The following is a 27,838-nucleotide window of genomic DNA, read 5'->3' on the forward strand; positions in this document are numbered from 1 at the left end:
TCGTGCACGAGCACGTTTTTGAAGCTGGCCGCGTCCGTAAGCAACTCTGGTATCGAGAGTTGAAGTTGCGTTAAATATGCTCTACGCTCCTTTGTTGGAGCCTAACGCAGCCATTCTGTGAACTTTCAATACCAGAGTTATTTGAAAGGTGTGGCCAGAAAAAAGCCAGCGTTAGCTACGCGGGTCGTTACCGACAAAACTCTAAATCTAGCCGAAAGTTTTTTAAACAATCCTTTATTTTTTTTTGTTCCTTGGTCCACAAAGAGGTCAGAGGGCCACATCAATTTCTTTAGTTTTTTTGGCTAAATCTCCTGATTACCAAGATTTACATGAAGACAAGCTATTTTTCCCCCCAAAATGCATTATTTCCCTATTATCTAGATCAGTTTATTCTTCATATATTTTCAAACAAGAGGATTATATTGAATTAATTTGCAAGGCAGGAACATACTTTCTACCACTTTGATGTGTTTGGTAAGAAATCCTTCAAGCAACAGTGTCTGATAATTAGGTGCCTGCCTTAAAAACATTTTATCCCAGCCAAATACTCATGGACACCACAGCTTGGGTATAAGTTCCCAAGAATAATGGCTTGTGGACTCTCACCATCTTATGAAAGAATCTTTGCTTCCTAGTGGACAGGAGTAATAGTTTAAAGACTCTCATCCACTCTGAAAGATATTTGTGGATGTGTACTATGGACGTTTGTATATTTATTCATATTAAACCAATGTTTTTCTTTTGTTAAACTGCTACACCGTGTTTTTTGATTTGCCTGAGACAGCAGCAGTTATACTCTCTCTACTAGGAAGTACTTTACAAAAGGTTCTAATGAGAAAAGGGATTCCCGGTTTTGACGTCAGCAAACCATGTGACTGAGACAGTGAGCTTGGGATTGGTCAGTTGAGTGTAAGCAGTAGACAGATCGATATGTGATTTGGTGGCATGGAATCCTGGTCTAGATGTCTAGACTGCTTCCCCATGAAGAGGTTCCATTCAGGCTGCAACACTGCAATGGTTAGCAATGACTGAGTAGAGGCAAGGTCTTCAATTGCTAAAAATGTTGTACTGCTGTTTCTTTGCATGTGGTGAGAGAAGTGCTTATCTTGGCTCTGTGGGGGTATCCGAGAGCTAATATTAACACATTTCTCACCACATGCAAAGCAACAGCAAAAAAGAGGACTCTCCTCTCTCACTTAACTGAGCTACTAGTTATGGCCATAGCCAACCTGAGCAAGCCCCACTCTGTGCCAGCAAGAACAGGGCGAGCACTAGGCAGACTTGGGCAGGTCTTAATTGTGTAGGCAGAAGGCAGTGGAGACATTGGTGCAATAATCACGATATGGGGAACCAGTATGCAGCAGGAGGAACACTCCTGAGAGCTAGAAAAAAAGGCTCGAGCCATCGGTTGGAGAGAGACTTGGGGGAAGATTTATTAAAGGTCGAGCGGACATGATTCACTGTAGTGAAATGCTTGTGCAATGCTGCCACCTGCTCACCAGCGGCCAATCGGCTGATAGCAGGGGGTGTTAATCATCCAGATCGTATCATATCAGGATGATTTCAGTCCGCCACCTCTTATGACCACTCCTTCTTAACTTATGTTTCAGGCGAGCCTGAAATGATTGTCGGAATATGTAGCATCCGCAGGTTAGTAAATCTACCCCTTGGGATTTAGCCATTCTGGGAGAGAAAACAATGGAAGAATTCACAAAATATTAAGTAGCTGAAAGGGACACTGAAATCAAATTTTTCCTTTCATGATTCAGATAGACCATGCAATTTTAATCAACTTTCTAATTTACTCCTATTATCAAAGTTTCTTCATTCTCTTGCTATCTTTATTTGAAAAGCAAGAATGTAAGTTTAGAAGCCGGTACATTTTTGGTTCACAACCTGGGTTGTCCTTCTTGATTGGACAGCACCAATAAACAAGTGCTGTCCAGGGTCTGAACCAAAAAATGTCTGGCTCCTTAGCTTAGATGCCTTCTTTTTTAAATAAAGATAGCAAGAGAACAAAAAAAATGTGATAATATGAGTAAATTAGAAAGTTGCTTAAAATTGCATTCTCTGAATCATAAAAGAAAAAAAAAAAATGGGTTTGGTGTCTCTTTATAAGCTGACCCAAGGAACAGCTTAGTTATTCCAAAAGGAGGCATTGAGGAGGATGGTACCATTATTACTCTTTAGACACTGTCCATGATTTACAAATAATGGCAGTCGAAATCCTTTATTACAAAAAAAATCAGTGTTGAGATATCTATCTATCTATCTATCTATCTATCTATCTATCTATATATATATATATATTTTATTTTTTTTTTATTTTTTTTTTATTTTCTTAGGGTAAAACTTCTTTGTTTTTAAAATTTGCCATATGGCTCTTGCTGGTCAACTGTTGTAGTAAAAAAAAAGTTTTATTTTTTTCTTCTTCTTCCTACTGATGAAATTTAAACTAACTTCCTTCTAGTGCCTCCTGGGTTGCTCGGATTGCTCCATACTTTCCTGTAAAAGTTGAAAACCTTTGTGTACTATATGCATCAGATCTGTTATTTTTTTAATGACATAGTAAAAAAAAAGTTTTGGGTTTTTTTTACCTGAAGAGCGTTGTTTGGATACAATTGTTTAACCAGGTGAATATATTAACAAAAAGGGAAAGTCCCTAAAATATCACTACTTTTAAAGTTAATGTCATATACTTTGAGAAGTAGGAGTTACACTTTGTCATTTTGTTCTATGTTCATCCGTATCATATATCTCTACTTTTCATATTTTCAAAAAATAATTATTAAACTATGCTATGTGTATTTTTTTGTTTAGGAAATGATGAAGGATCTGCTCATTTATTCATAACTTTAGTTTAAAAAATGCACACATTCCTATTTTAATTTAAGACATTGAGGGATATTTATCAAGCCGTCAACCGCAAATACGCTGGAATTCCGCAGCATAATTGTGGAGAGCCTGATTCCCCTTATTTATCAAAGCCTACAGACCAGCAAAAGTAGATATTTGTGACGTAACATACGATCCGCCGGTCTCAGTCCAACACAGATCGATGCTTACATCACTACAGATATTCCGAATACAAATTTGGCACTATCTGACTACTTTTGCAAGTTATCAACTTTCTAACAGGTATGCTCGCTACTATTCCGGCCCAGCGTACCTGTTTTTTAATCCGCCGCCCTGGAGGCGGCGGTTGCCATAGGAATCAATGGGAGTCTGAAAGCAGTGAAAGCTCATGTTTGCTGCTGCCCGATATCCCATTGATTCCTATGGAAGAATAAAAGTTATGTTTACACCTAACACCCTAACATGTACCCCGAGTCTAAACACCTCTAAAGCTTTTGTCCAGAAGAGAAATCATTTGGATTTTCAATTTAAATACCAGATTGCCTCAGGGATTCAATACTGAGGCAGACATAATTAATGTTTGGAAATAGAATTTAGTGTCTTATCACTTATATTTACACATCCCCACTATTAACTGTTTATGCCCATTAGTTCTATTATTATTATTTTTTAAAGTTTAAGATACATTTAACCTCTATAGTAGTTAAATTACTTAAAATAGGTATCATTAAATATTGCAAGTAAGGAGACATTGGTGAAACTTTTCGCCTAGACATTAGTGAATGTTTATTTAAACTTCCATTGTATATTCGCTCCAGGTGTTTATTCTTTTATAATTCACCTTTTGAAATTTAATGTCCCGCAAAATATTACTATGGGCCTTTATATCTTTTTACACTTAAAATAGGCTTTTGTATTATTTAGTTGTCCTTGCAGCGAGTCTGTAATTATTTTTCATTGTTTAAAGTTACATAATAGTGTCTAATTTATTTAGAGTAAATTTTCACATACATATGTGATTACAAATTAATACACAATGTAACACTTGTCAATATTATATGAAATTACAGTCCTCAGTAGTATAAGGATGTAGCTTTAACTTAATACATAGTTTATATGAGTGTTTATCTGAATGTTAGATTTCAACTCAAGACTTCAATGGTTAATACAATCAGAGATGTGTAAGATGTATCAGGTTACACTAATGATGGTTCACAGGTGTTTTTCATACAAACTAACATATGAGCCTATAAAAGGTGACAGTATATGGTACTATCTAGGTATCTGATGACGGCTTAGGCCGAAACGCGTCATACCAGACAGCTTATACTTGCAAGTATATTTTTTTATCTTGCTATTCTGCTTGTTTAAATTTAATAAATGCTTTGAGAAAATATAATATTTCCTGTGCTCCGTTTTTCATTTGTGACCTCTAATCTGCCACCCCGCCACTGCCACCACCTACATTATACTTATTAACTCCTAATCTGCTGCCCCAACACCGCCGCCACCTACATAAAGTTATTAACCCCTATTCTGCCGCTCCCGGACCCCGCCACCACCTACATAATGTTATTAACCCCTATCCCGCCACTCCCGGACCCCGCCGCCACCTACATAATGTTATTAACCCCTATCCCGCCGCTCCAGGAGCCCACCGCAACTAAATACATGTATTAACCCCTAAACCCCTGGCCTCCCACATCACTAGCACTTACTAAACCTATTAACCCCTAAACCGCCAGCCCTCCACATCGCCATAAACTAAAATAACTTATTAACCCCTAAACCTAACAACCCGCTAACTTTATATTAAATATTAATTCATCCCTATCTTATAATAAATTTAAACTTACCTTTAGATTTAAATTAAACTATATTAAACTATTAATAACCTACCCTAACTGTTATACTAAAATTACATTAAACTATATTAAACTAATAATTAACCTACCCTAACTGCTATACTAAAATTACATTAAACTATATTAAACTATTAATTAACCTACCCTATTATACTAAAATTTCATTAAACTACAAATTAAATTAACTATATTATATATTTAAACACCTAACCCTACTCAAATAATTTAAATCTACAGTTAAAAATTACAAAGTTACAAAAAACTAACAACTAAGTTACAAAAAATAACAAACACTAAGTTACAAAAACAAATAAACACTAAATTACACAAAATAAAAAATAAATTATCAAATATTTAAACTAATTGCACCTAATCTAAGAGCCTTATGAAAATAAAAAAGCCCATCCCAAAATAAAAAACCCCTAACCTACAATAAACTACCAATGGCCCTTAAAAGGGCCTTTTGCAGGGAAATGGCCCAAAGAAGTCAGCTCTTTTACCTTTAAATAAAAAAATACAAATACCCCCCAACAGTAAAACCCACCACCCACACAACCAACCCCCCAAATAAAAACCTTACTAAAAAAACCTAAGCTCCCCATTGCCCTGAAAAGGGCATTTGTATGGGCATTGCCCTTAAAAGGGCATTTAGCTCTTTTGCAAAAGCCCAAACCCTAATCTAAAAATAAAACCCACCAAATAAACCCTTAAAAAATCCTAACACTAACCCCCGAAGATCCACTTACAGTTTCTGAAGAGCCGACATCCATCCTCAACAAAGCAGCAGAAGTCTTCATCCAAGCGTGCCGAAGTCTTCATCGAAGCCGGCAGAAGTCTTCATCCAGATGGCATCTTCTATCTTCATCCATCCGGCGCAGAGGAGCTCCATCTTCAAGACATCCGGCGTGGAGCATCCTCTTCTTACAACATCTTCTTCAAATGAAGGTTCCTTTAAATGACGTCATTCAAGATGGCGTCCCTTAGATTTCGATTGGCTGATAGAATTCTATCAGCCAATTGGAATTAAGGTTGAAAAAATCCTATTGGCTGTTGCAATCAGCCAATAGGATTGAGCTTTCATCCTATTGGCTGATCCAATCAGCCAATAGGATTGAGCTTGCATTCTATTGGCTGATTGGAATAGCCATTAGAATGCAAGCTCAATCCTATTGGCTGATTAAATCAGCCAATAGGATGAAAGCTCAATCCTATTGGCTGATTGCAACAGCCAATAGGATTTTTTCAACCTTAATTCCATTTGGCTGACAACAGCCAATAGGATTTTTTCAACCTTAATTCCGATTAGCTGATAGAATTCTATCAGCCAATCGGAATTGGATGAAGTCATTTAACCTTCATTCCGAAAAAGACGTTGTAAGAAGAGGATGCTCCGCGTCGGATGTCTTGAAGATGGAGCCGCTCCGCGCTTGATGGATGAAGATAGAAGATGTTGTCTGGGTGTAGACTTCTGCGGGCTTGGATGAAGACTTTGGCCGCATGGATGAAGACTTCTGCTGGATTCGATGAGGACTTCTGCCGCTTCGTTGAGGATGGATGTCGGCTCTTCAGAAACTGTAAGTGGATCTTCGGGGGTTAGTGTTAGGATTTTTTAAGGGTTTATTGGGTGGGTTTTATTTTTAGATTAGGGTTTGGGCTTTTGCAAAAGAGCTAAATGCCCTTTTAAGGGCCATGCCCATACAAATGTCCTTTTCAGGGCAATGGGGAGCTTAGGTTTTTTTAGTTAGGTTTTTATTTGGGGGGTTGGTTGTGTGGGTGGTGGGTTTTACTGTTGGGGGGGTATTTGTATTTTTTATTTACAGGTAAAAGAGCTGATTTCTTTGGGGCAATGCCCCGCAAAAGGCCCTTTTAAGGGCCATTGGTAACTTATTGTAGGTTAGGTTTTTTTTTATTTTAAGGGGGCTTTTTTATTTTCATAGGGCTCTTAGATTAGGTGTAATTAGTTTAAATCTTTGATAATTTATTTTTTATTTTGTGTAACTTAGTGTTTATTTTTTTTGTAACTTAGTGTTTGTTATTCTTTGTAACTTAGTTGTTAGTTTTTTGTAACTTTGTAATTTTTAATTATAGATTTAAATTATTTGAGTAGGGTTAGGTGTTTAAATATATAATATATTTAATTTAATTTGTAGTTTAATGTAATTTTAGTATAATAGTTAGGGTAGATTAATTAATAGTTTAATTTAGTTTAATGTAATTTTAGTATAATAGTTAGGGTAGGTTAATTATTAGTTTAATATAGTTTAATGTAATTTTAGTATAACAGTTAGGGTAGATGAATTATTAGTTTAATATAGTTTAGTGTAATTTTAGTATAACAGTTAGGGTTGGTTAATTAATAGTTTAATATAGTTTAATTTAAATCTAAAGGTAAGTTTAAATGTATTCTAAGATAGGGATGAGTTAATATTTATTTAATATAAAGTTAGTGGGTTGTTAGGTTTAGGGGTTAATAGGTTAATTTTGTTTATGGCGATGTGGGGGGCTGACGGTTTAGGGGTTAATAGGTTTAGTAAGTGCTAGTGATGTGGGAGGCCAGAGGTTTAGGGGTTAATACATTTAGTTAGTTGCGGTGGGGTCCGGGAGTGGCTGGATAGGGGTTAATAATTTTATTAGCGTTGCGGTGGGGTCCGGGAGGGGCGGGATAGGGGTTAATAAGTTTATTAGAGTTGCGGTGGGGTCCTGGAGCGGCGGGATAGGGGTTCATAAGTTTATTCGAGTTGCGGTGGGCTCCAGGAGTGGTGATTTAGGGGTTAATAACTTTATTTAGTTGCGGCGGGGTCCGGGAGCAGTGGGATAGAGGTTAAACAGTTTAGTATGGTGGCGGTGTTTAGTGACAGTATACAAATAAAGCTGTGAAAAGGTCGAATAGCAGTGAGATCGATGACTGTTAGTTAACAACAGTCCGCTGCTCATCGCCCCGTACTTGGTGCGCGGCTTTTTGACAGTTTTTTAATTAAATATGGAGAGTGTATTCAGGTTCGCGGCCACGATGTTAGGGGATGTTAGGCGAGGGTATTGGTGCCGTTGAATGCAAGTAAGTTGATGGCTTGATAAGTAGGCCTCACAGGTAGAGATTTATCAAGCAGGGAATGCTGCTTGCTCCGCCTGATGTTTCCGGCTTGCCAAAAACATAAGTTAAGAAGCAGCGGTCATAAGACCTCTACTCCTTAAAGGGCCATGATACCCATATGTTGAAACACTGACAGGAAAATATCACCTGAACATCTCTATGTAAAAAAGAAAGATATTTTACCTCAAAAGTTCTTCAGTAGCCACATCCCATTGTAAAGGACTTCTAAGCAGCAAATCAGTATGTCTGTCCCAGGACAGGCAAAGGAGCGAGCTTTGTGCACACTCATCTTATTTCCCTATTCAGTTTATGGAAGTTAACTATGAAATCTCATAAGAGTTAAGTCAAATCTCATGAGATCACAGTAAAAGAGTTCATGACCTCAGCACTGTTGATGCTGATTGGCTGCTGTTCATTTCTTCATCTATTTATATTTTACCTGCAGCTGGGCAGCAGCTAAATTATAACTTTTTACACAGAACTTACTCTGCTGAGCTGAAGAAATTGTGAGGTAAAATATCTTCCTTTTTTACATAGAGATTCTCAGATGATATTTTCCTGTCAGCTTTTTATAGTTATGCTGCATCACTTTCAAGTATGAGTATTATGTCCCTTTAACTCATACGCCATTATACGATCGGGATGATTGACACCCCATGCTAGCGGCCGATTGGCCGTGAATGTGCAGGGGGAAGCATTGCACAAGCATTTCTAGAATAATATGGGTTTTCATTTCTTCTTTTTTTATAGCTTTGTTCTTTTAAAATGAACATGTTAAATACAGTAAAATTAATTAATAAAAAAAAGATAATATAGTGACAATGCTGGGTAAAAATACCAGGTTATTTGTGTCAGGTTTTGAAAAAGCAGCTCAATGAGGGGCATTAAGGAATTATTTATTTAGTTTAATGTGAAGGATTTCTGACATATTTTGGCAGCCTATTCTGAGTACCCCAACATGTGGAAAATAGTAAGGTTTAAGGAGCTCACTAGCAGCATCTAGTGGTAAAAAGTAAAAGGGCGCTTTATGTAATATAATGGTAAACAAGACATTGCATATAATGCATGTAAGTATTATAATACAAGTGGGATATATATATATATAAATATATATATATATATATATATATATATATATATATATATATATATTAGCCAAAAAGAAGTGCACTCTCAGGTCTTTCACAGCAAAAGTTACTTTATTTCTGTAACGTTTTCGGAGGTCTCACCTCCTTCATCAGCATCAGATGCTGATGAAGGAGGCGAGACCTCCGAAAACGTTACAGAAATAAAGTAACTTTTGCTGTGAAAGACCTGAGAGTGCACTTCTTTTTAGCTACTGTTTATTTTCAAAGTTGCACCCAGGCAGTTCTCCATTTGAGGGCAAGATCTGGAATTTTGGATACATATATATATATATATATATATATATATATATATATAAACAGCGGGACTAGAGTACGCTGGTTCAAATGGACAGAGCCATCTGCGGGGTATTTCAAGATGTGGGATCTAGCACCCCACCAGCTTCAAGATTCACCAGCTGCCACTGATATATGTATATACTAGCTGTTGTCCATGGCTTTGCTCGGGTGAATTTTGTGATTTGTAAAAAATAGTAAAAAACGCGACCACTCGCACACGTGTGCCCTCAGGTGTGTGCAGTTTGGGTTGCACACTCGCTGACATGAACTTTGTGAGTTTTTGTTCATTCTCTGTTTTTCTGGTACATGGGCACTAATCAGCTACGTTTTGGGCATGTCGTCCGTACGGAACATCAAAAATATGTTATTATTATTTTGTTTACAATTACTTTAATATTAAATTGTAATTATATATTATGACTCGACAGTCAGATGTGAAAAAAAAGAGTATTAATGTTTTTAGTGATATCCATATCTTAAGAACTACTGACGTTAGGAAGAAATTTGGCAATGTAAACTTACTTTATAATGAAGATTTTAAATTATAATTTTTACTTTTCTAAGATCTTCGGTTTTTGAGATATAGGAAGGGCTGCCAGGTTTCCGGTATTAGACTGGACTGTCCACTATTTCCAGTTACTGCCCGATAATTTTATTTTTTTAAAAAAGGACATAGCCTTAGGTAGTTAAGATGTGTTTTGAACATTGCTTTTTATTTTTTTTTTTAAATGTTTTAACTATTTAAGTTCATTCCAACCATGGCTGGAGTCCTCCTCAGTCCAACCAAGCTGCATCCAGGCCAACTAGTAACCTATCTAACCAGGAGGTCCCAAGCCCATTAGCCCAGCCCTGGCCCGTATCTACCGGCAGTCCGGCACCCCTTCTAGCCCTACTACGTACTACTAGTCAGTACTAGTCACTCGTCTCTCGTCACAGGCAGCTGATTCTGATTGCGGTGCCCCGGCTCTGCCTAAGCCTGCACTGTGTGTGTGAGAGACTATCGGATATCACGTGATCACGCACGTGACGTCACGACAGCAAGAAAACCAGGGCTGTCTATGCTGCTACCTGCTGAGCCTGTGTGACTGACTTTGAGTGTGAATTCACTCAGTCAGCAAGATAGGATAGTGCCACTGCCAGCCAATCAAGTTAGTGTCACTCAAGTTGAAGCAGGGAGATCTTATCAGACTTAGTCTAAATACAATCAAAACAATGAAGTATGTTTCAGTCTCAGACAGTTTTTTTTAAAAATAATTGTTATAGTTTAATATCACCCTTCCTTCATCCACACAAAATGTATATATATATATATATATATATATATATATATATATAAATATATATATATAAAAGTCAATTTGAGAAAGCTACTATATCGCAGGGTTAGCCTTTGGAAATCTGTAGAATGCTTTTTCAGTTCGGAGAATTTGAAAATCTTCAATTTCTAGAGCTAAGTTAAAAGGGAGCACAATTAATTTTAATTTAGCGAAAACGTGTTTTACCCTTCAGAATTACACCTTTGTCTATTAATGTCTCATGGTGTTTACTATACCTTTAAGTCCCTTTAAAGGGACAGTCTAGTATAAATTAAACTTTCATTATTCAGATAGGACTTTTAATTTTAATCAACTTTCCAATTTACTTTTATCATCAAATTAGCTTTTTTCGCTTGGTATTCTTAGTTTAAGCTAAACATAGGTAGGCTCATATGCTAATTTCTAAGCCTTTGAGGGTTGCCTCTTATCACATGCTTTTTAAATCTCTTTTCAACACAAAGAGACAGAAAGTACATGTAGGCCATATAGATAACACTGTGTTCAGGCACAGGAGGTTATTTAAGATCTAGCACAACACAATGCTAAATTTAAGACAATAGATAATAAACAGTCACAGTCATGTGATCAGGGGGCTGGAAGAAGGTTCCTAGATACAAGGTAATCACAGAGGTAAAAAGTACATTAATATAACTGTGTTTGTGCAAAACTGGGAAATGAGTAATAAAGGGATTATCGATCTTTTAAAGCAATAACAATTCTATGGTTGACTGTCCCTTTAAGTAGGTGTGCCTGAGTCAATCTGAACTTTGTTTATTTATCGGTGTATAAGTTGACTCATTGGGGACAATTTATCACATTTCGGACAGACATGATTCTAGTGAAATGCTTGTGCAATGCCAACCCTGCACATTCAGGGCCAATTGGCCGCTAGTAGGGGTTGTCAATCATCCCGATTATATATACCTAAGAAGTGGCGGATGAGTTAAGGAGCAGCAGTCTTATGACTGCTGCCTCTTAACGTTTGTTTCCGGTAACGTTTATATCTGTGTGTCTGGACATAAATCAATGTAAAGGATTGTACAGAAACTGTATTATAGCTTTATTATAACTTAATTCTGACCATGTAATAACTCACCCTGCCCTCCGCAAAGCGTGTTATTAAACAGCTCACAGCTCCAGTTATCACATTCACAAAAAGGGCCATCAATAACTTTAGTAGGGTCTTCATTAATGTGACAGACACACTGGCCACATATGCAGTCCCCAGCCCCAGAGCAGATAACAGAGCCATTTCCATTCCTGCAGTTCTGTTTCAGATCCAAGCTTGTCTTCCCTTGTAACTTGCAATCACAGTTCTTACCCACAAAGTCTTTTTCACACCTGCAAAAAGGTAGAATAAATTGCCCATATGATATACAGAGTTAGTCTATGAGGCTGGGGCACAATCTAAATATATTGCTATATATGAATGTTATGAATATTAACATTTCTAATACAGTTTGTTAAATTGATCTCTAAAACAACTAAACAAATAACAACAACAAAACAACTAAACTAAATAGCAAAAATAGTATTGATGCAAAATGAATGTGCTTCACAAATATCTTGCAGAGGTTATATTTAATAACCTCTGCAAGATATATTTAATTATACATTTTCACTACCTAATTAGGTATATTTGGGCTACAATTTATTTTGTATTAATGCTGTGGAGCAGGATTTAAAGGGACACTGAACCCAAATTTTTTCTTTCGTGATTCAGATAGAGCATGAAATTTTAAGCAACTTTGTAATTTACTCCTATTATCAAATTTTCTTTATTCTCTTGGTATCTTTCGGCTAGATTACGAGTTTTGCAGTAACAGGGGTGAGGTGCTAACTTGCACTTTATTCTCACCGCTCACTTACCTGCAGCGCTGGTATTACGGGTTTTTATCAACCCGGTGTTAGCAGGAAAGAAGTGAGCGTAGAGCAAAATTGAGCTCCACACTGCACTCCAATATCAGCGCTGCTTAAGTGAGCGGTGAGCTGGTTATACGTGCTCGTGCTCGATTTCCCCATAGACATCAATGGGGAGAGTCGGCTGAGAAAAAGTCTAACACCTGCAAAGAAGCAGCGTAAAACTCAGTAACGCAGCCCCATTGATTCCTATGGGGAAATAAAATTTATGTTTACACCTAACACCCTAACCTGAACCCCGAGTCTAAACACCCCTAATCTTACATTTATTAACCCCTAATCTGCTACCCCCAACATCGTCGCCACCTACATTATATTTATTAACCCCTAATCTACCGTTTCGGACATCTCCGCCACTATAATAAACATATTAACCCCTAAACCGCCTCACTCCAGCCTTGCAAACATTAGCTAAATATTATTAACCCCTAATCTGCAGTCCCTAACATCGCCGCCACCTATCTACATTTATTAACCCCTAATCTGCTGCCCCGAACATTGCCGCCACTATACTAAAGGTATTAACCCCTAAACCTGTCTAACCCTAACCCTAACACCCCCGAACTTAAATAGAATTAAAATAAATCTAAATAAAAATTACTATCATTAACTAAATTATTCCTATTTAAAATAAAAACTAATAGTTACATTGTAGCTATCTTAGGTGTTATTTTTATTTTACAGGCAAGTTTGTATTTATTTTAACTAGGTAGAATAGTTACTAAATAGTTATTAACTATTTAATAACTATCTAGTTAAAATAAATACAAATTTACCTGCAAAATAAAACCTAACCTAAGTTACACTAACACCTAACACTACACTACAATTAAATTAATGACCTAAATTAAATACAATTAAATACAATTACCTAAAGTACAACCCCCCCCCCACTAAATTACACAAAATAAAAAAACAAATTACAAAATATTTAAACTAATTACACCTAATCTAATAGCCCTATCAAAATAAAAAAGCTCCCCCAAAATAAAAAAAACCCTAGCCTAAACTAAACTGCCAATGGCCCTTAACAGGGCCTTTTGCGGGGCATTGCCCCAAAGAAATCAGCTCTTTTACCTGTAAAAGAAATACAAACAACCCCCCAACAGTAAAACCCACTGCCCACACAACCAAACCCCCCAAATAAAACCCTAACTAAAAAAACCTAAGATCCCTATTGCCCTGAAAAGGGCATTTGGATGGGCATTGCCCTTAAAAGGGCAGTTAGCTCTATTGCGGCCCAAAGTCCTAACCTAAAAATAAAACCCACCAAATACACCCTTAAACAATCGTAACACTAACCCCTGAAGATCCACTTACAGTTTTGAAGATCCGACATCCATCCTCAACGAAGCCGGGAGAAGTCTTCATCCAAGCCGGGAGAAGTAGTCCTCCAGATGGGCATAAGTCTTCATCCAGATGGCATCTTCTATCTTCATCCATCCGGCGCGGATCCATCTTCAAGACATCCGGCATGGAGCATCCTCTTCTTTTGACGTCTTCTTCAACAATGAATGCTCCTTTAAAAGACGTCATCCAAGATGGCGTCCCTTAGATTCCGATTGGCTGATAGATTTCTATCAGCCAATAGGAATTAGGGTTGAAAAAATCCTGTTGGCTGATGCAATCAGCCAATAGGATTGAGCTTGCATTCCATAGGATTTTTTCAACCTTAATTATGATTGGCTGATAGAATTCTATCAGCCAATCGGAATCTAAGGGACGCCATCTTGGATGACGTCACTTAAAGGAACCATCATTCGTCGTTAGTCATCGGAAAGAAGAGGATGCTCCGCATCAGATGTCTTGAAGATGGACACGCCCCGCGCCGGATGGATGAAGATAGAAGATGCCATCTGGATGAAGACTTCTGCCCATCTGGAGGACCACTTCTCCCGGCTTGGATGAAGACTTCTCCCAGCTTAGGACTTTGGGCCGCAAAAGAGCTAACTGCCCTGATCTTAGGTTTTTTTAGTTAGGGTTTTATTTGGGGGGTTTGGTTGTGTGGGTGGTGGGTTTTACTGTTTTTGGGGGGGGTTGTTTGTATTTCTTTTACAGGTAAAAGAGCTGATTTCATTGGGGCAATGCCACGCAAAAGGCCCTTTTAAGGGCCATTGGCAGTTTAGTTTAGGCTAGGGTTTTTTTTATTTTGGGGGGCTTTTTTTATTTTGATAGGGCTATTAGATTCGGTGTAATTAGTTTAAATATCTTGTAATTTGTTTTTTACTTTGTGTAATTTAGTGGGGGGGGGTTGTACTTTAGGTAATTGTATTTAATTTAGGTCATTAATTTAATTGTAGTGTAGAGTTAGGTGTTAGTGTAACTTAGGTTAGGTTTTATTTTACAGGTAAATTTGTATTTATTTTAGCTAGGTAGTTATTAAATAGTTAATAACTATTTAGTAACTATTCTACCTAGTTAAAATAAATACAATCTTGCCTGTAAAATAAAATAACACCTAAGATAGCTACAATGTAACTATTAGTTATATTGTAGCTAGCTTAGGTTTATTTTACAGGTAAGTATTTAGTTTAAATAGAAATAATTTAGTTAATGATAGTAATTTTTATTTAGATTTATTTTAATTCTATTTAAGTTAGGGGGTGTTAGGGTTAGACTTAGGTTTAGGGGTTAATACATTTAGTATAGTGGTGGCGACGTTGGGGGCGGCAGATTAGGGGTTAATAAATGTAGGTAGGTGGCGGCGATGTTAGGGGCGGCAGATTAGGTTTTAATAATATTTAACTATTGTTTGCGAGGCGGGAGTGCAGCGGTTTAGGGGTTAATATGTTTTTTCTAGTGGCAGCGATGTCCGGAGCAACAGATTAGGGGTTAATATTTTTATTATAGTGTTTGCGATGCGGGAGGGCCTTGGTTTAGGGGTTAATAGGTAGTTTATGGGTGCTAGTGTACTTTTTAGCACTTTAGTTATGAGTTTTATGCTACAGCTTTGTACCATAAAACTCATAACTACTGACTTTAAAATTCATTAGGAATCTTGATGGGATAGGGTGTAACGCTCACTTGTAATATCAGAGCTATGGAAGTCCCATTGAAAAAAGACTATACGAAATTTGCGTAAGTTGGTTTGCTGTATGGCCAAAAAAGTGTGCGGTGCCCCTAAACCTGCAAGACTCGTAATAGCAGCGGTCGTGAAAAAGCAGCGTAAGACCCTGATAATGCCGCTTTTTCAGCTTACCGCAAAACTCGTAATCTAGCCGTTTATTTGAAATGCAAGAATGTAAGTTTAGATGCCGGCCCATTTTTGGTGAACAACCTGGGTTGTCCTTGCTGATTGGTGGATAAATTCATCCTCCAATAAAAAAGTGCTGTCCAGATAACTGAACCAAGAAAAAAAGCTTAGATGCCTTCTTTTTCAAATAATGATAGCCAGAGAACTAAGAAAAAATGATTATAGGAGTAAATTAGAAAGTTGCTTAAAATTGCATGCTCTATCTGAATCAAAAAGAAAAAATTTGGGTTCAGTGTCCCTTTAATTACATCCTATTAGATATTATGATCCTTTGTATCATATGTGGCCAGCTGTGGCAAAGCATTAACCAATGGCTGTTATAATAAGGAATTATGGTTAGCCTACACCACTGGTTTTCAAACCTGCCCTCAGGTCTCCCTAACACGCCAGATTTTAAGGATATCTGAACTAGAGCACAGGTAAAATAATCAGCTGATTAGTAAACAGGCACCTAGATTACGAGTTTTGCGTTAACAGGGGTGCGGTGCTAACGAGCAGTTTTCCCTCACCGCTCACCTACAGACAACGCTGGTATTATGGGTTTTTAGAAACCCGGCGTTAGCCGCAGAAAAGTGAGCAGAGAGTAAAATTTAGCTCCACATCTCACCTCAATACCAGTGCTGCTTACGGTAGCGGTGAGCTGGCAAAACGTGCTTGTGCACGATTTCCCCATAGGAATCAATGGGGGAGAGCCGGCTGAAAAAAAACCTAACACCTGCAAAAAAGCAGCGTTCAGCTCTTAACCCAGCCCCATTGATTCCTATGGGGAAATACATTTTATGTCTACACCTAACACCCTAACATGAACCCCGAGTCTAAACACCCCTAATCTTACACTTATTAACTCCTAATCCGCCGCCCCCGACATAGCCGACAACTGCATAATATTATTAACCCCTAATCTGCCACTCCGGACACCGCCGCCACCTACATTATACTTATTAACCCCTAATCTGCTGCCCCCATCATCGCAGACACCTACATTATACTTATTAACCCCTAATCTGCCCCCCTACACCGCAGCCACCTACCTACACTTATTAACCCCTAATCTGCCGCCCCCAACGTCGCCACCATTATAATAAAGTTCTTAACCCGTAAACCTAAGTCTAACCCTAACCCCCCCTATAATTTAAATAAATCTAAATAAAATAACTACAATTAACTAAATTATTCCTACTTAAAAATAAATACTTACCTATAAAATAAACCCTAAGATAGCTACAATATAACTATTAGTTACATTGTAGCTATCTTACGCCTAGATTACGAGTTTTGTCGGTAATGCTGTGCGGTGCTAACAAGCAGTTTTCCCTCACCGCTCACCTGCAGACAACGCTGGTATTACGGGTTTTTACAAACCCGGCGTTAGTCGCAAAAAAGTGAGCGTAGAGCAAAATTTAGCTCCACATCTCACCGCAATACCAGCGCTGCTTACGGTAGTGGTGAGCTGGCAAAACGTGCTCGTGCACGATTTCCCCATAGGAATCAATGGGGGAGAGCTGGCTGATAAACAACTTAACACCTTCAAAAAAGCAGCGTTCAGCTTCTAACGCAGCCCCATTGATTCCTATGGGGAAATACTTTTTATGTCTACACCTAACACCCTAACATGAACCCTGAGTCTAAACACCCCTAATCTTACACTTATTAACCCCTAATCCACCGGCCCTTGACATCGCTAACACCTACATTATATTATTAACCCCTAATTTGCCGCTCCGGACACCGCCACAGCCTACATTTTATTTATTAAACCCTAATCTGCCGCCCCCTATGTCACCGTAACCTAACTACATTTATTAACCCCTAATCTGCGCCCCCAACGTCGCCGCCACTATATTAAAGTTATTAAACCCTAAATCTAAGTCTAACCTTAACCCTAACACCCCCCTAACTTAAACATAATTTAAATAAATCTAAATAAAATAACTATCATTAACTAAATTATTCCTATTTAAAACTAAATACTTACCTATAAAATAAACCCTAAGCTAGCTACAATATAAAAAAAACTTGTAATTATTTTATTATTTTCTGTAAATTAGTGGGGGGTTTCTCCATACTTTAGATAATTTTTTTAAATTGTATTTAATTGTATTTAATTTAGGTAATTAATTTAATTATAGTGTAGTGTTAGGTGTAATTGTAACTTAGGTTAGGATTTATTTTACAGGTAAATTTTAATTTATTTTAACTAGGTAGCTATGAAATAGTTAATAACTATTTAATAACTATTCTACCTAGTTAAAATAAATACAAAGTTGCCTGTAAAATAAAAATAAATCCTAAGCTAGCTGCAATGTAACTATTATATTATATATATATAATATATGGAATGGAAGTCATATATATATTATATATCAATGTAACTAATATAGTTACATTGTAGCTATCTTAGGATTTATTTTTATTTTACAGGCAACTTTGTATTTATTTTAACTAGGTAGAATAGTTATTAAATACTTATTAACTATTTCATAGCTACCTAGTTAAAATAAATTCAAATTTACCTGTAAAATAAATCCTAACCTAAGTTACAATTACACCTAACACTACACTATAATTAAATTAATTACCTAAATTAAATACAATTAAATACAATTTAAAAAAATAATCTAAAGTAGGGGAAAAAAACACTAATGTACAGAAAATAATAAAATAATTACAAGTTTTTTTAAACTAATTACACCTACTCTAATCCCCTAATAAAATAAAAAAGCCCCCCAAAATAATAAAAAGCCCTACCCTACACTAAATTACAAATAGCCCTTAAAAGAGCCTTTTGCGGGGCATTGCCCCAAAGTAATCAGCTCTATTACCTGTAAAAAAAAGTACAATACAGCTCCAACATTAAAACCCACCACCCACACACCCAACCCTACTCTAAAACCCATCCAATACCCCCTTAATAAAACCTAACACTAACCCCTTGAAGATCAACCTACCTTGAGAAGTCTTCACCCAGCCGGGCCGAAGTCCTCAACGAAGCCGGGCGAAGTGGTCCTCCAGATGGGCAGAGTCTTCATCCAGGCAGCATCTTCTATCTTCATCCATCCGGCACGGAGCGGCTCCCTCTTCAAGACATCCGACGCAGAGCATCCTCTTCAAACGAAGTCCAACTGAAGAATGAAGGTTCCTTTAAATGACGTCATCCAAGATGGCGTCCCTTGAATTCCAATTGACTGATAGAATTCTATCAGCCAATCGGAATTAAGGTAGAAAAAATCCTATTGGCTGATGCAATCACCCAATAGGATTGAAGTTCAATCCTATTGGCTTATCCAATCAGCCTATAGGATTGAGCTGGCATTCTATTGGCTGATTGGATCAGCCAATAGAATGCAAGCTCAATCCTATTGGCTGAATGCATCAGCCAATAGGATTTTTTCTACCTTAATTCCGATTGGCTGATAGAATTCTATCAGTCAATTGGAATTCAAGGGACGCCATCTTGGAGGACATCATTTAAAGGAACCTCCATTCTTCAGTTGGACTTCATTTGAAGAGAATGCTCCACGTCGGATGTCTTGAAGATGGAGCAGCTCCACGCCGGATTGATGAAGATAGAAGATGCCACCTGGATGAAGACTTCTGCCTGTCTGGAGGACCTCTTCTTCTCGGCTTGGATGAAGACTTATGCCCGTCTGGAGGACCACTTCGCCCGGCTTCGTGGAGGACTTCGGCCCGGTTGGGTGAAGACTTCTCAAGAGAGTGTGATCTTCAAGGGTTTTAGTGTTAGGTTTTATTAAGTGGTATTGGGTGGGTTTTAGAGTAGGGTTAGGTGTGTGGGTGGTGGGTTTTAATGTTGGGGGTATTGTACTTTTTCTCTTGTAAGGTGTATCCAGTCCACGGGTTCATCCATTACTTGTGGGATATTCTCCTTCCCAACAGGAAGCTGCTAGAGGACACCCACAGCAGAGCTGTCTATATAGCTCCTCCCCTAACTGCCACCCCCAGTCATTCTCTTGCAGCTCTCGACAAGATAGAAAGTATCAAGAGATATGTGGTGACTTAGTGTAGTTTTACCTTCAATCAAAAGTTTGTTGTTTTTAAACGGTACCGGCGTTGTACTGTTTTACTCTCAGGCATAAATTAGAAGAATAGTTCTGCCTGGAGGTTGATGATCATAGCAGTTTGTAACTAAGGTCCATTGCTGTTCTCACACATAACTGAAGAGTATGGGACAACTTCAGTTGGGGGAACGGTCTGCAGATTACCTGCTTTTGAGGTATGTTCAGTATATTTATTTCTAGAGAGATGAATGAGTTCTAGAAAATGCTGACAGAGCCTTGTGTATTTGAGGTAAGCCTGATGCAGTGATTTAACAGCGACTGGGCTCATGCTTACAAAACAGGGTAATACTCTTATTACTTAGTGACAGTTAAAAGTTTACATGAATTCAAAAATAGGAAGTTTTTTCTCTGAGGGAGATAACTATTTATTTGGGGCCTAGTTTCCACATGACTAATCAGATACTCCTAGGAGTATTTTCTTAAGGCCCCTCTGGCATCCAGTACATGTTGGGAGGGGCCTATTTTAGCGCTCAAAATGCGCAGTTTTAATTCAGACTGAGACATCCAGCTTCCATAGAGGAGTCCTCTGGCACCTGAGGACCATTATAAGGGGTTTATTTCTGCACAAAATCGTACTTGAGGGCAGGTAGGAGCCTCAGCAGAGCTGTGGCAGGGTGCTTAACTGTCTTGTAACGTTTTTTAACGTTTTTAAATCCGGTTTGGGGCCTAAGGGGTTAATCATCCATTTGCAAGTAGGTGAAATGTTGCTTTAGTCCCTTACACACACTGTAAAAATTTCAAAGACTTTACTATATTTTTACACTGTTTTGCAGTTTAAGTGTTAGTTTTTTTCTCTTAAAGGCACAGTAACGTTTTTGTTTAATTGCTGTTTCACCTTTATTAAAGTGTTTTCCAAGCTTGCTTGTCTCATTACTAGTCTGTTAAACATGTCTGACATAGAGGAAACTCCTTGTTCAATATGTTTAGAAGCCATGGTGGAACCCCCTCTTAGAATGTGTACCAAATGTACTGAAATTTCTATAAACTATAAAGACCATATTATGGCGCTTAAAGATTTATCTCCAGGGGATTCTCTGACTGAAAAAAGGGAGATTATGCCATCTAGCTCTCCCCATGTGTCAGAACCTATAACTCCCGCTCAAGTGACGCCAAGTACATCTAGCACGTCTATCGTCTAATTCTTTTACCTTACAGGACATGGCGGCAGTTATGAATGCTACCCTCACAGAGGTATTTTCCAAACTGCCAGGGTTACAAGGAAAGAGAGACAGCTCTGGGGCTAGAACTAATACAGAGCTTTCTGACGCTTTAATGCCGATATACCCTCACAATACTCAGAAGCCGAGGCAGGTGAGCTTCTATCTGTGGGTGACATTTCAGACTCAGGGAAGGCGTTGCTTCAGTCTGATTCTGAAATGACAGCGTTTAAATTTAAGCTTATTGCTTAGGGAGGTTTTAGCGACTCTGGATGATTGTGACCCCATTGTGGTTCCAGAGAAATTGTGTAAAATGGACAAATACTTTGCAGTGCCTGTTTACACTGATGTTTTTCCAGTCCCTAAGAGGTTTCAGGAAATTATTACTAAGGAATGGGATAGACCAGGTGTGCCGTTCTCTCCCCCTCCTGCTTTCAAAAAGATGTTTCCCATAGATGCCGCCGTACGGGACTCGTGGCAGACGGTCACTAAGGTGGAGGGAGCAGTCTCTACCCTAGCTAAGCGTACAAATATCCCCATTGAGGACAGTTGTGCTTTCCTAGATCCTATGGATAAAAATTGGAGGGTCTCCTTAAGAAAATTTTTATTCATCAAGGTTTTATTCTCCAGCCTTTTGCATGCATAGCCCCAGTTACTGCTGCAGCGGCTTTTTGGTTCGAGTCTCTTGAGGAGGCTCTGCAGGTGGAGACTCCGCTAGATGACATTCTAGACAGGATTAAAGGTCTTAAGTTAGCTAATTCCTTTATTTCTGACGCCGTTTTTCAGTTAACCAAACTAACGGCTAAGAATTCAGGTTTTGCCATTTTGGCGCGTAGGGCGCTATGGCTTAAGTCCTGGTCAGCAGACGTTACTTCGAAGTCTAAGCTTCTTAACATCCCCTTCAAGGGACAGACCCTATTCGGGCCCGGTCTGAAGGAGATCATTTCTGATATTACTGGAGGAAAAGGTCACGCCCTTCCTCAGGATAGGTCCAATAAGAGAACCAAACAGAATAATTTTCGTTCCTTTCGAAACTTCAAGAGTGGCGCAGCCTCAGTTTCCTCTAATGCAAAACAAGAGGGAAATTTCGCCCAGTCCAAACCAGTCTGGAGACCTAACCAGGCTTGGAACAAGGGGAAGCAGGCCAAGAAACCTGCGGCTGCCTCTAAGACAGCATGAAGGTGTAGCCCCCGATCCGGGACCGGATCTAGTAGGGGGCAGACTATCTCTCTTCGCCCAGGCTTGGGCAAGAGACGTCCAGGATCCCTGGGCGCTAGAGATTGTTTCCCAGGGATATCTTCTGGAATTCAAAGGTTCATCTCCAAAGGGGGGATTTCATCTCTCACAACTATCTGTAAACCGGATAAAAAGAGAGGCATTCTTACGTTGCGTTCAAGACCTACTAGTTATGGGAGTGATCCACCCAGTTCCAAGAGAGGAACAGGGGCTGGGTTTTTATTCAAACCTGTTTAAAGTTCCCAAAAAAGAGGGAACTTTCAGACCTATCTTGGATCTCAAGATCCTAAACAAATTTCTCAGGGTCCATCCTTCAAGATGGAGACAATCCAAACCATCCTCCCTATGATCCAGGAGGGTCAATATATGACTACCGTGGACTTAAAGGATGCTTATCTCCACATTCCGATTCACAGAGATCATCATCAGTTCCTCAGGTTCGCCTTCCTAGACAGGCATTACCAGTTTGTGGCTCTTCCCTTAGGGTTAGCCACGGCACCAAGAATCTTTATGAAGGTTCTAGGGTCCCTTCTGGCGGCTCTAAGGCCGCGGGGCATAGCGGTAGCCCCTTACCTAGACGACATTCTGATTCAGGCGTCGACTTTTCAAATCGCCAAGTCCCATACGGACATTGTTCTGGCCTTTCTGAGGTCTCACGGGTGGAAAGTGAACATAGAAAAGTGTTCTCTCTCTCCTCTCACAAGAGTTTCCTTCCTAGGAACTCTGATAGATTCAGTAGAAATGAAAATTTTTCTGACAGAAGTCAGGATATCAAAACTTCTAACTTCTTGCCGTGCTCTTCATTCCACTTCTCGGCCATCAGTGGCTCAGTGTATCGAAATGATCGGCCTAATGGTAGCGGAAATGGACATAGTTCCATTTGCCCGCCTACATCTCAGACCACTGCAACTTTGCATGCTCAACCAGTGGAATGGGGACTACACAGATTTGTCTCCTCTGTTAAATCTGGATCAAGAGACCAGGGATTCTCTTCTCTGGTGGTTATCTCGGGTCCATCTGTCCAGGGGAATGAGTTTCCGCAGGCCAGAGTGGACTATAGTGACGACAGATGCCAGCCTTCTGGGCTGGGGCGCAGTCTGGAACTCCATGAAGGCTCAGGGTTTGTGGACTCAGGAGGAAGCCCTCCTTCCGATAAACATTCTGGAACTAAGAGCGATATTCAATGCTCTTCAGGCTTGGCCTCAACTAGCTGCGGCCAAGTTAATCAGATTTCAGTCGGACAATATCATGACGGTAGCCTATATCAACCATCAGGGGGGAACAAGGAGTCCCCTGGCAATGATGGAGGTTTCCAAGATAATTCTATGGGCAGAGGTTCACTCTTGCCATCTCTCAGATATCCATATCCCAGGAGTACTGAACTGGGAGGCGGATTTTCTAAGTCGGCAGACTTTTCATCCGGGGGAGTGGGAGCTCCATCCGGAAGTATTTGCCCAACTGATTCAACTTTGGGGCAAACCAGAACGGGATCTGATGGTGTCTCGTCAGAACGCCAAGCTTCCTTGTTATGGGTCCAGGTCAAGGGATCCCCAGGCAGCGCTGATAGATGCTCTAGCAGTGCCCTGGTCCTTCAACCTGGCTTATGTGTTTCCACCATTTTCCTCTCCTCCCTCGTCTGATTGCCAAGATCAAGCAGGAGAGAGATTTTGATAGCGCCTGCGTGGCCACGCAGGACTTGGTATGCGGATCTGGTGGACATGTCATCCTCTCCACCATGGACTCTGCCGCTGAGGCAGGACCTTCTACTCCAAGGTCCATTCAAACATCCAAATCTAATTTCTCTGCATCTGACTGCTTGGAGATTGAACGCTTGATTTTATAAAAACGTGGTTTCTCCGAGTCGGTCATTGATACCTTGATTCAGGCTCGAAAGCCTGTCACCAGGAAAATCTATCATAAGATATGGTGTAAATATCTTCATTGGTGTGAATCCAAGGGTTACTCATGGAGTAATGTCAGGATTCCTAGGATACTATCTTTTCTCCAAGAAGGATTGGAAAAGGGATTATCGGCTAGTTCCTTAAAGGGACAGATTTCTGCTCTGTCTATTCTTTTGCACAAGCGCCTGGCTGATGTTCCAGACGTTCAGGCGTTTTGTCAAGCTTTGGTTAGAATCAGGCCTGTGTTTAAACCTGTTGCTCCGTCATGGAGTTTAAATTTAGTTCTTAAAGTTCTTCAAGGGGTTCAGTTTGAACCCTTGCATTCCATAGATATCAAGCTTTTATCTTGGAAAGTTCTGTTTTTAGTAGCTATCTCTTCGGCTCGAAGAGTTTCAGTTATCTGCCTTGCAGTGCGATTCCCCTTATCTGATCTTCCATGCAGATAAGGTAGTTTTGCGTACCAAACCTGGGTTTCTTCCTAAGGTAGTATCTAATAGGAATATCAATCAGGAAATTGTTGTTCCGTCACTGTGTCCTAATCCTTCTTCAAAGAAGCAACGTCTGTTACACAATCTTGACGTGGTTCGTGCTTTAAAGTTTTATTTGCAAGCTACTAAGGATTTTCGTCAAACATCTGCATTGTTTGTCGTCTACTCTGGAAAAAGGAGAGGCCAAAAGGCTTCGGCAACTTCTTTCTTTTTGGCTGAGAAGCATAATCCGTTTAGCTTATGAGACTGCTGGCCAGCAGCCTCCTCAAAGAATTACAGCTCATTCTACCAGAGCGGTAGATTCCACATGGGCTTTTACACATGAGGCCTCTGTTGAACAGATTTGTAAGGCGGCGACTTGGTCTTCGCTTCATACTTTTTCTAAATTTTATACTTTTGCTTCCTCGTAGGTTATTTTTGGGAGAAAGGTCTTGCAGGCAGTGGTGCCTTCCGTTTAAGTGCCTGCCTTGTCCCTCCCTTCATCCGTGTCCTAAAGCTTTGGTATTGGTATCCCACAAGTAATGGATGAACCCGTGGACTGGATACACCTTACAAGAGAAAACAAAATTTATGCTTACCTGATAAATTTCTTTCTCTTGTGGTGTATCCAGTCCACGGCCCGCCCTGTCACTTTAAGGCAGGTGTTTTTTATTTTTAAACTACAGTCACCACTGTACCCTATAGTTTCTCCTTTTTCTTGCTTGTCTTCGGTCGAATGACTGGGGGTGGCAGTTAGGGGAGGAGCTATATAGACAGCTCTGCTGTGGGTGTCCTCTTGCAGTTTCCTGTTGGGAAGGAGAATATCCCACAAGTAATGGATGAACCCGTGGACTGGATACACCACAAGAGAAAGAAATTTATCAGGTAAGCATAAATTTTGGTTTTTTTTGTACTTTAGTTTATTTAATTTAATTGTATTTAATTGTAGGTAATTTAGTAAATTAATTTAATGATAGTGTAGTGTTAGGTGTAATTGTAACTTAGGTTAGGATTTATTTTACAGGTAAATTTGTACTTATTTTATCTAGGTAGTTATTAAATTTGCTACAATGTAACTATCAGTTATATTGTAGCTATTTTATGGTTTATTTTATTGGTAAGTATTTAGTTTTAAATAGGATTAATTTATTTAATTGTAGTAATTTAATTTTGTTGTGTTTAAATTATATTTAAGTTAGGGGGGTGTTAGACTTATGTTTAGACTTAGGTTTAGGGGTTAATAAATTTAATATAGTAACGGTAACGTTGGGGGGGCAGATTAGGGGTTAATAAATATAATGTAGGGTTCGGCGATGTTGGGGGCATCAGATTAGAGGTTCATAAGTATAATGTAGGTGGCGGCGGTGTCCGGAGCGGCAGATTAGGGGTTAAAAATATAATGCAGGTGTCGGCGATGTCGGGGACGGCAGATTAGGGGTTAATAAGTGTAAGATTAGGTGTGTTTAGACTCAGGGTTCATGTTAGGGTTTTAGGTGTAGACATAAATTTTATTTCCCCATAGTAATCAATGGTGCTGCGTTAGGAGCTGAACGCTGCTTTTTTTCAGCCCTATCTGCCCCATTGATTTCTATGGGGAAATCGTGCACAAGCACGTTTTGCCAGCTCACTGCTACTGTAAGCAACGCTGGTATTGAGGTGAGATGTGGAGCTAAATTCTGCTCTACGCTCACCTTTTTGCGGCTAACGCCGGGTTTAAAAAAAAAACGTAAAACCAGCGTTGTCTTAAGGGAGCGTTGAAAAAAACCTGCTCGTTAGCAACGCACCCCTGTTACCGCAAAACTCGTAATCTCAGTGTATGGTATTTTAGAACAGATCTAAAAATCATAACAACGGATTAAGGGCAATATATCAAAATGGCATTTTACAAAAGGCAGCGGGTTCATGGAAGGGTTTCTTAGACAGAACAATGCTGCTCCTTTTAAATTAGGCAGATGCTAAAATAGTGAAATAAGGTCCTCATCTGCCTTTAATATTATCAGGTCAGTGGTGCAGTGTTGTGGTTATTTATAATGGTGAAGGTATATTATGGTTGATGTGGGCTTACTGGCAAATGCCGCATGTAATCTTTCCACTTGAGTTGCAGTCTCCAGGTTGACTGGTGTCGGCACATCTGCAATCACAAAGGGTTCTCACACTAACAGTGAGCATGTCTGTAAAACCTAAAGGGCGTATCACAAAGCTCTGGTCTGGGAGGCACCTGCTGGCGGTCACTTTTACTGTAAAGTTGATCTGAAAGAGACACAAGGTCACTAAAATAATGTACAGTTCATAATTTGTGTAAAAGAGAAAGCAGGAAAAATCTCTTAACTAATGTATTGCTTATGTATTCTGTATAAACCTGATCTCACGTGTTCTTTGGTCATTTAAATAATGAAGCTCTTACATGTTTCAATTAAGTACCAAAGGGAACCTTTTTTACTCCCCCCCCCTCATTTTATTTATCAATTTTAATTATGTGTGTCAGTGTTAATAGGAAGACTAGTACAGGTACAAATACCCAAATCCAGAAATCCAAAATCTAAATTTATTCTGAAATCCTATCTTTTTAATTTATATTTTTATAATATGCCTTTAAGTAACACTCTGCTCTGCCTGTGTCTTTGTTTTTTTATTTTAAAATGCAAATAAAAGTCTATATTTATTTCAAACAACTATCACCTTTCTGATACAGTACTGTACTAACTTTACTGAGGGTACTATGTATACAAAAGTATTAAAAATGATATAAAACTACCTTTAGGTTACATGCATAAGCTGTATTATAATATGTAAATATTGCCTAAATGACATAAGATATTATTATTTCCATCCCCTCTCCAAACTGTATCATTTTACAGCTGCAAGTATTCCAAAATCCACACTATTCTGAAATCCTGATCTTTTCTAGTCCCAAGCAGTTTGGATAAACGGATTTCTACCTGTAATGGGATTTTTAGTAATGTAAAAAACAATTGTATATAAAAGATGCACGCTTACAAATGTTTGTAGAAAACATTCATCACTGCTTTCTCTCCCTCCTATTTGACTACATTCTTACATACAATTACCCCCTACAAACACACATACTTCAAATTCACCTCTTCATTAATCTTCACATTGCTGCATTTTCCAACAGTCTGATCTTGTTTATTCTGTCCATCAGAACAGAAGGAATCATACACAATGTCCAGAAAGTCTGGAGTGGTCCCATGGTCCAGAATAACTTCTGAAGATAAGTTCTAGTACAGAAAACATTCAGAAGCTTATGAACAATTT

General features: G+C 38.9%; 1 protein-coding gene across 3 annotated transcripts in view; it reads right to left on the minus strand.

Moving 5' to 3' along the window:
* ITGB2 (integrin subunit beta 2) overlaps positions 1-27,838 on the minus strand; it is a 408,255-nt gene that overhangs the window by 84,016 nt on the left and 296,401 nt on the right. For all 3 annotated transcript variants that reach the window (XM_053698768.1, XM_053698767.1, XM_053698769.1), the window contains exons 11-13: positions 27,661-27,801; positions 26,628-26,812; positions 11,649-11,893 (exon numbers count right to left, since the gene is read on the minus strand). In XM_053698768.1, the coding sequence (XP_053554743.1) occupies positions 11,649-11,893; positions 26,628-26,812; positions 27,661-27,801 (571 nt within the window). The remainder of the gene's footprint in view (positions 1-11,648; positions 11,894-26,627; positions 26,813-27,660; positions 27,802-27,838) is intronic.

This window comes from Bombina bombina, chromosome 1 (assembly GCF_027579735.1).
Source record: "Bombina bombina isolate aBomBom1 chromosome 1, aBomBom1.pri, whole genome shotgun sequence".
NCBI classification, from domain to species: Eukaryota; Metazoa; Chordata; class Amphibia; order Anura; family Bombinatoridae; genus Bombina; species Bombina bombina.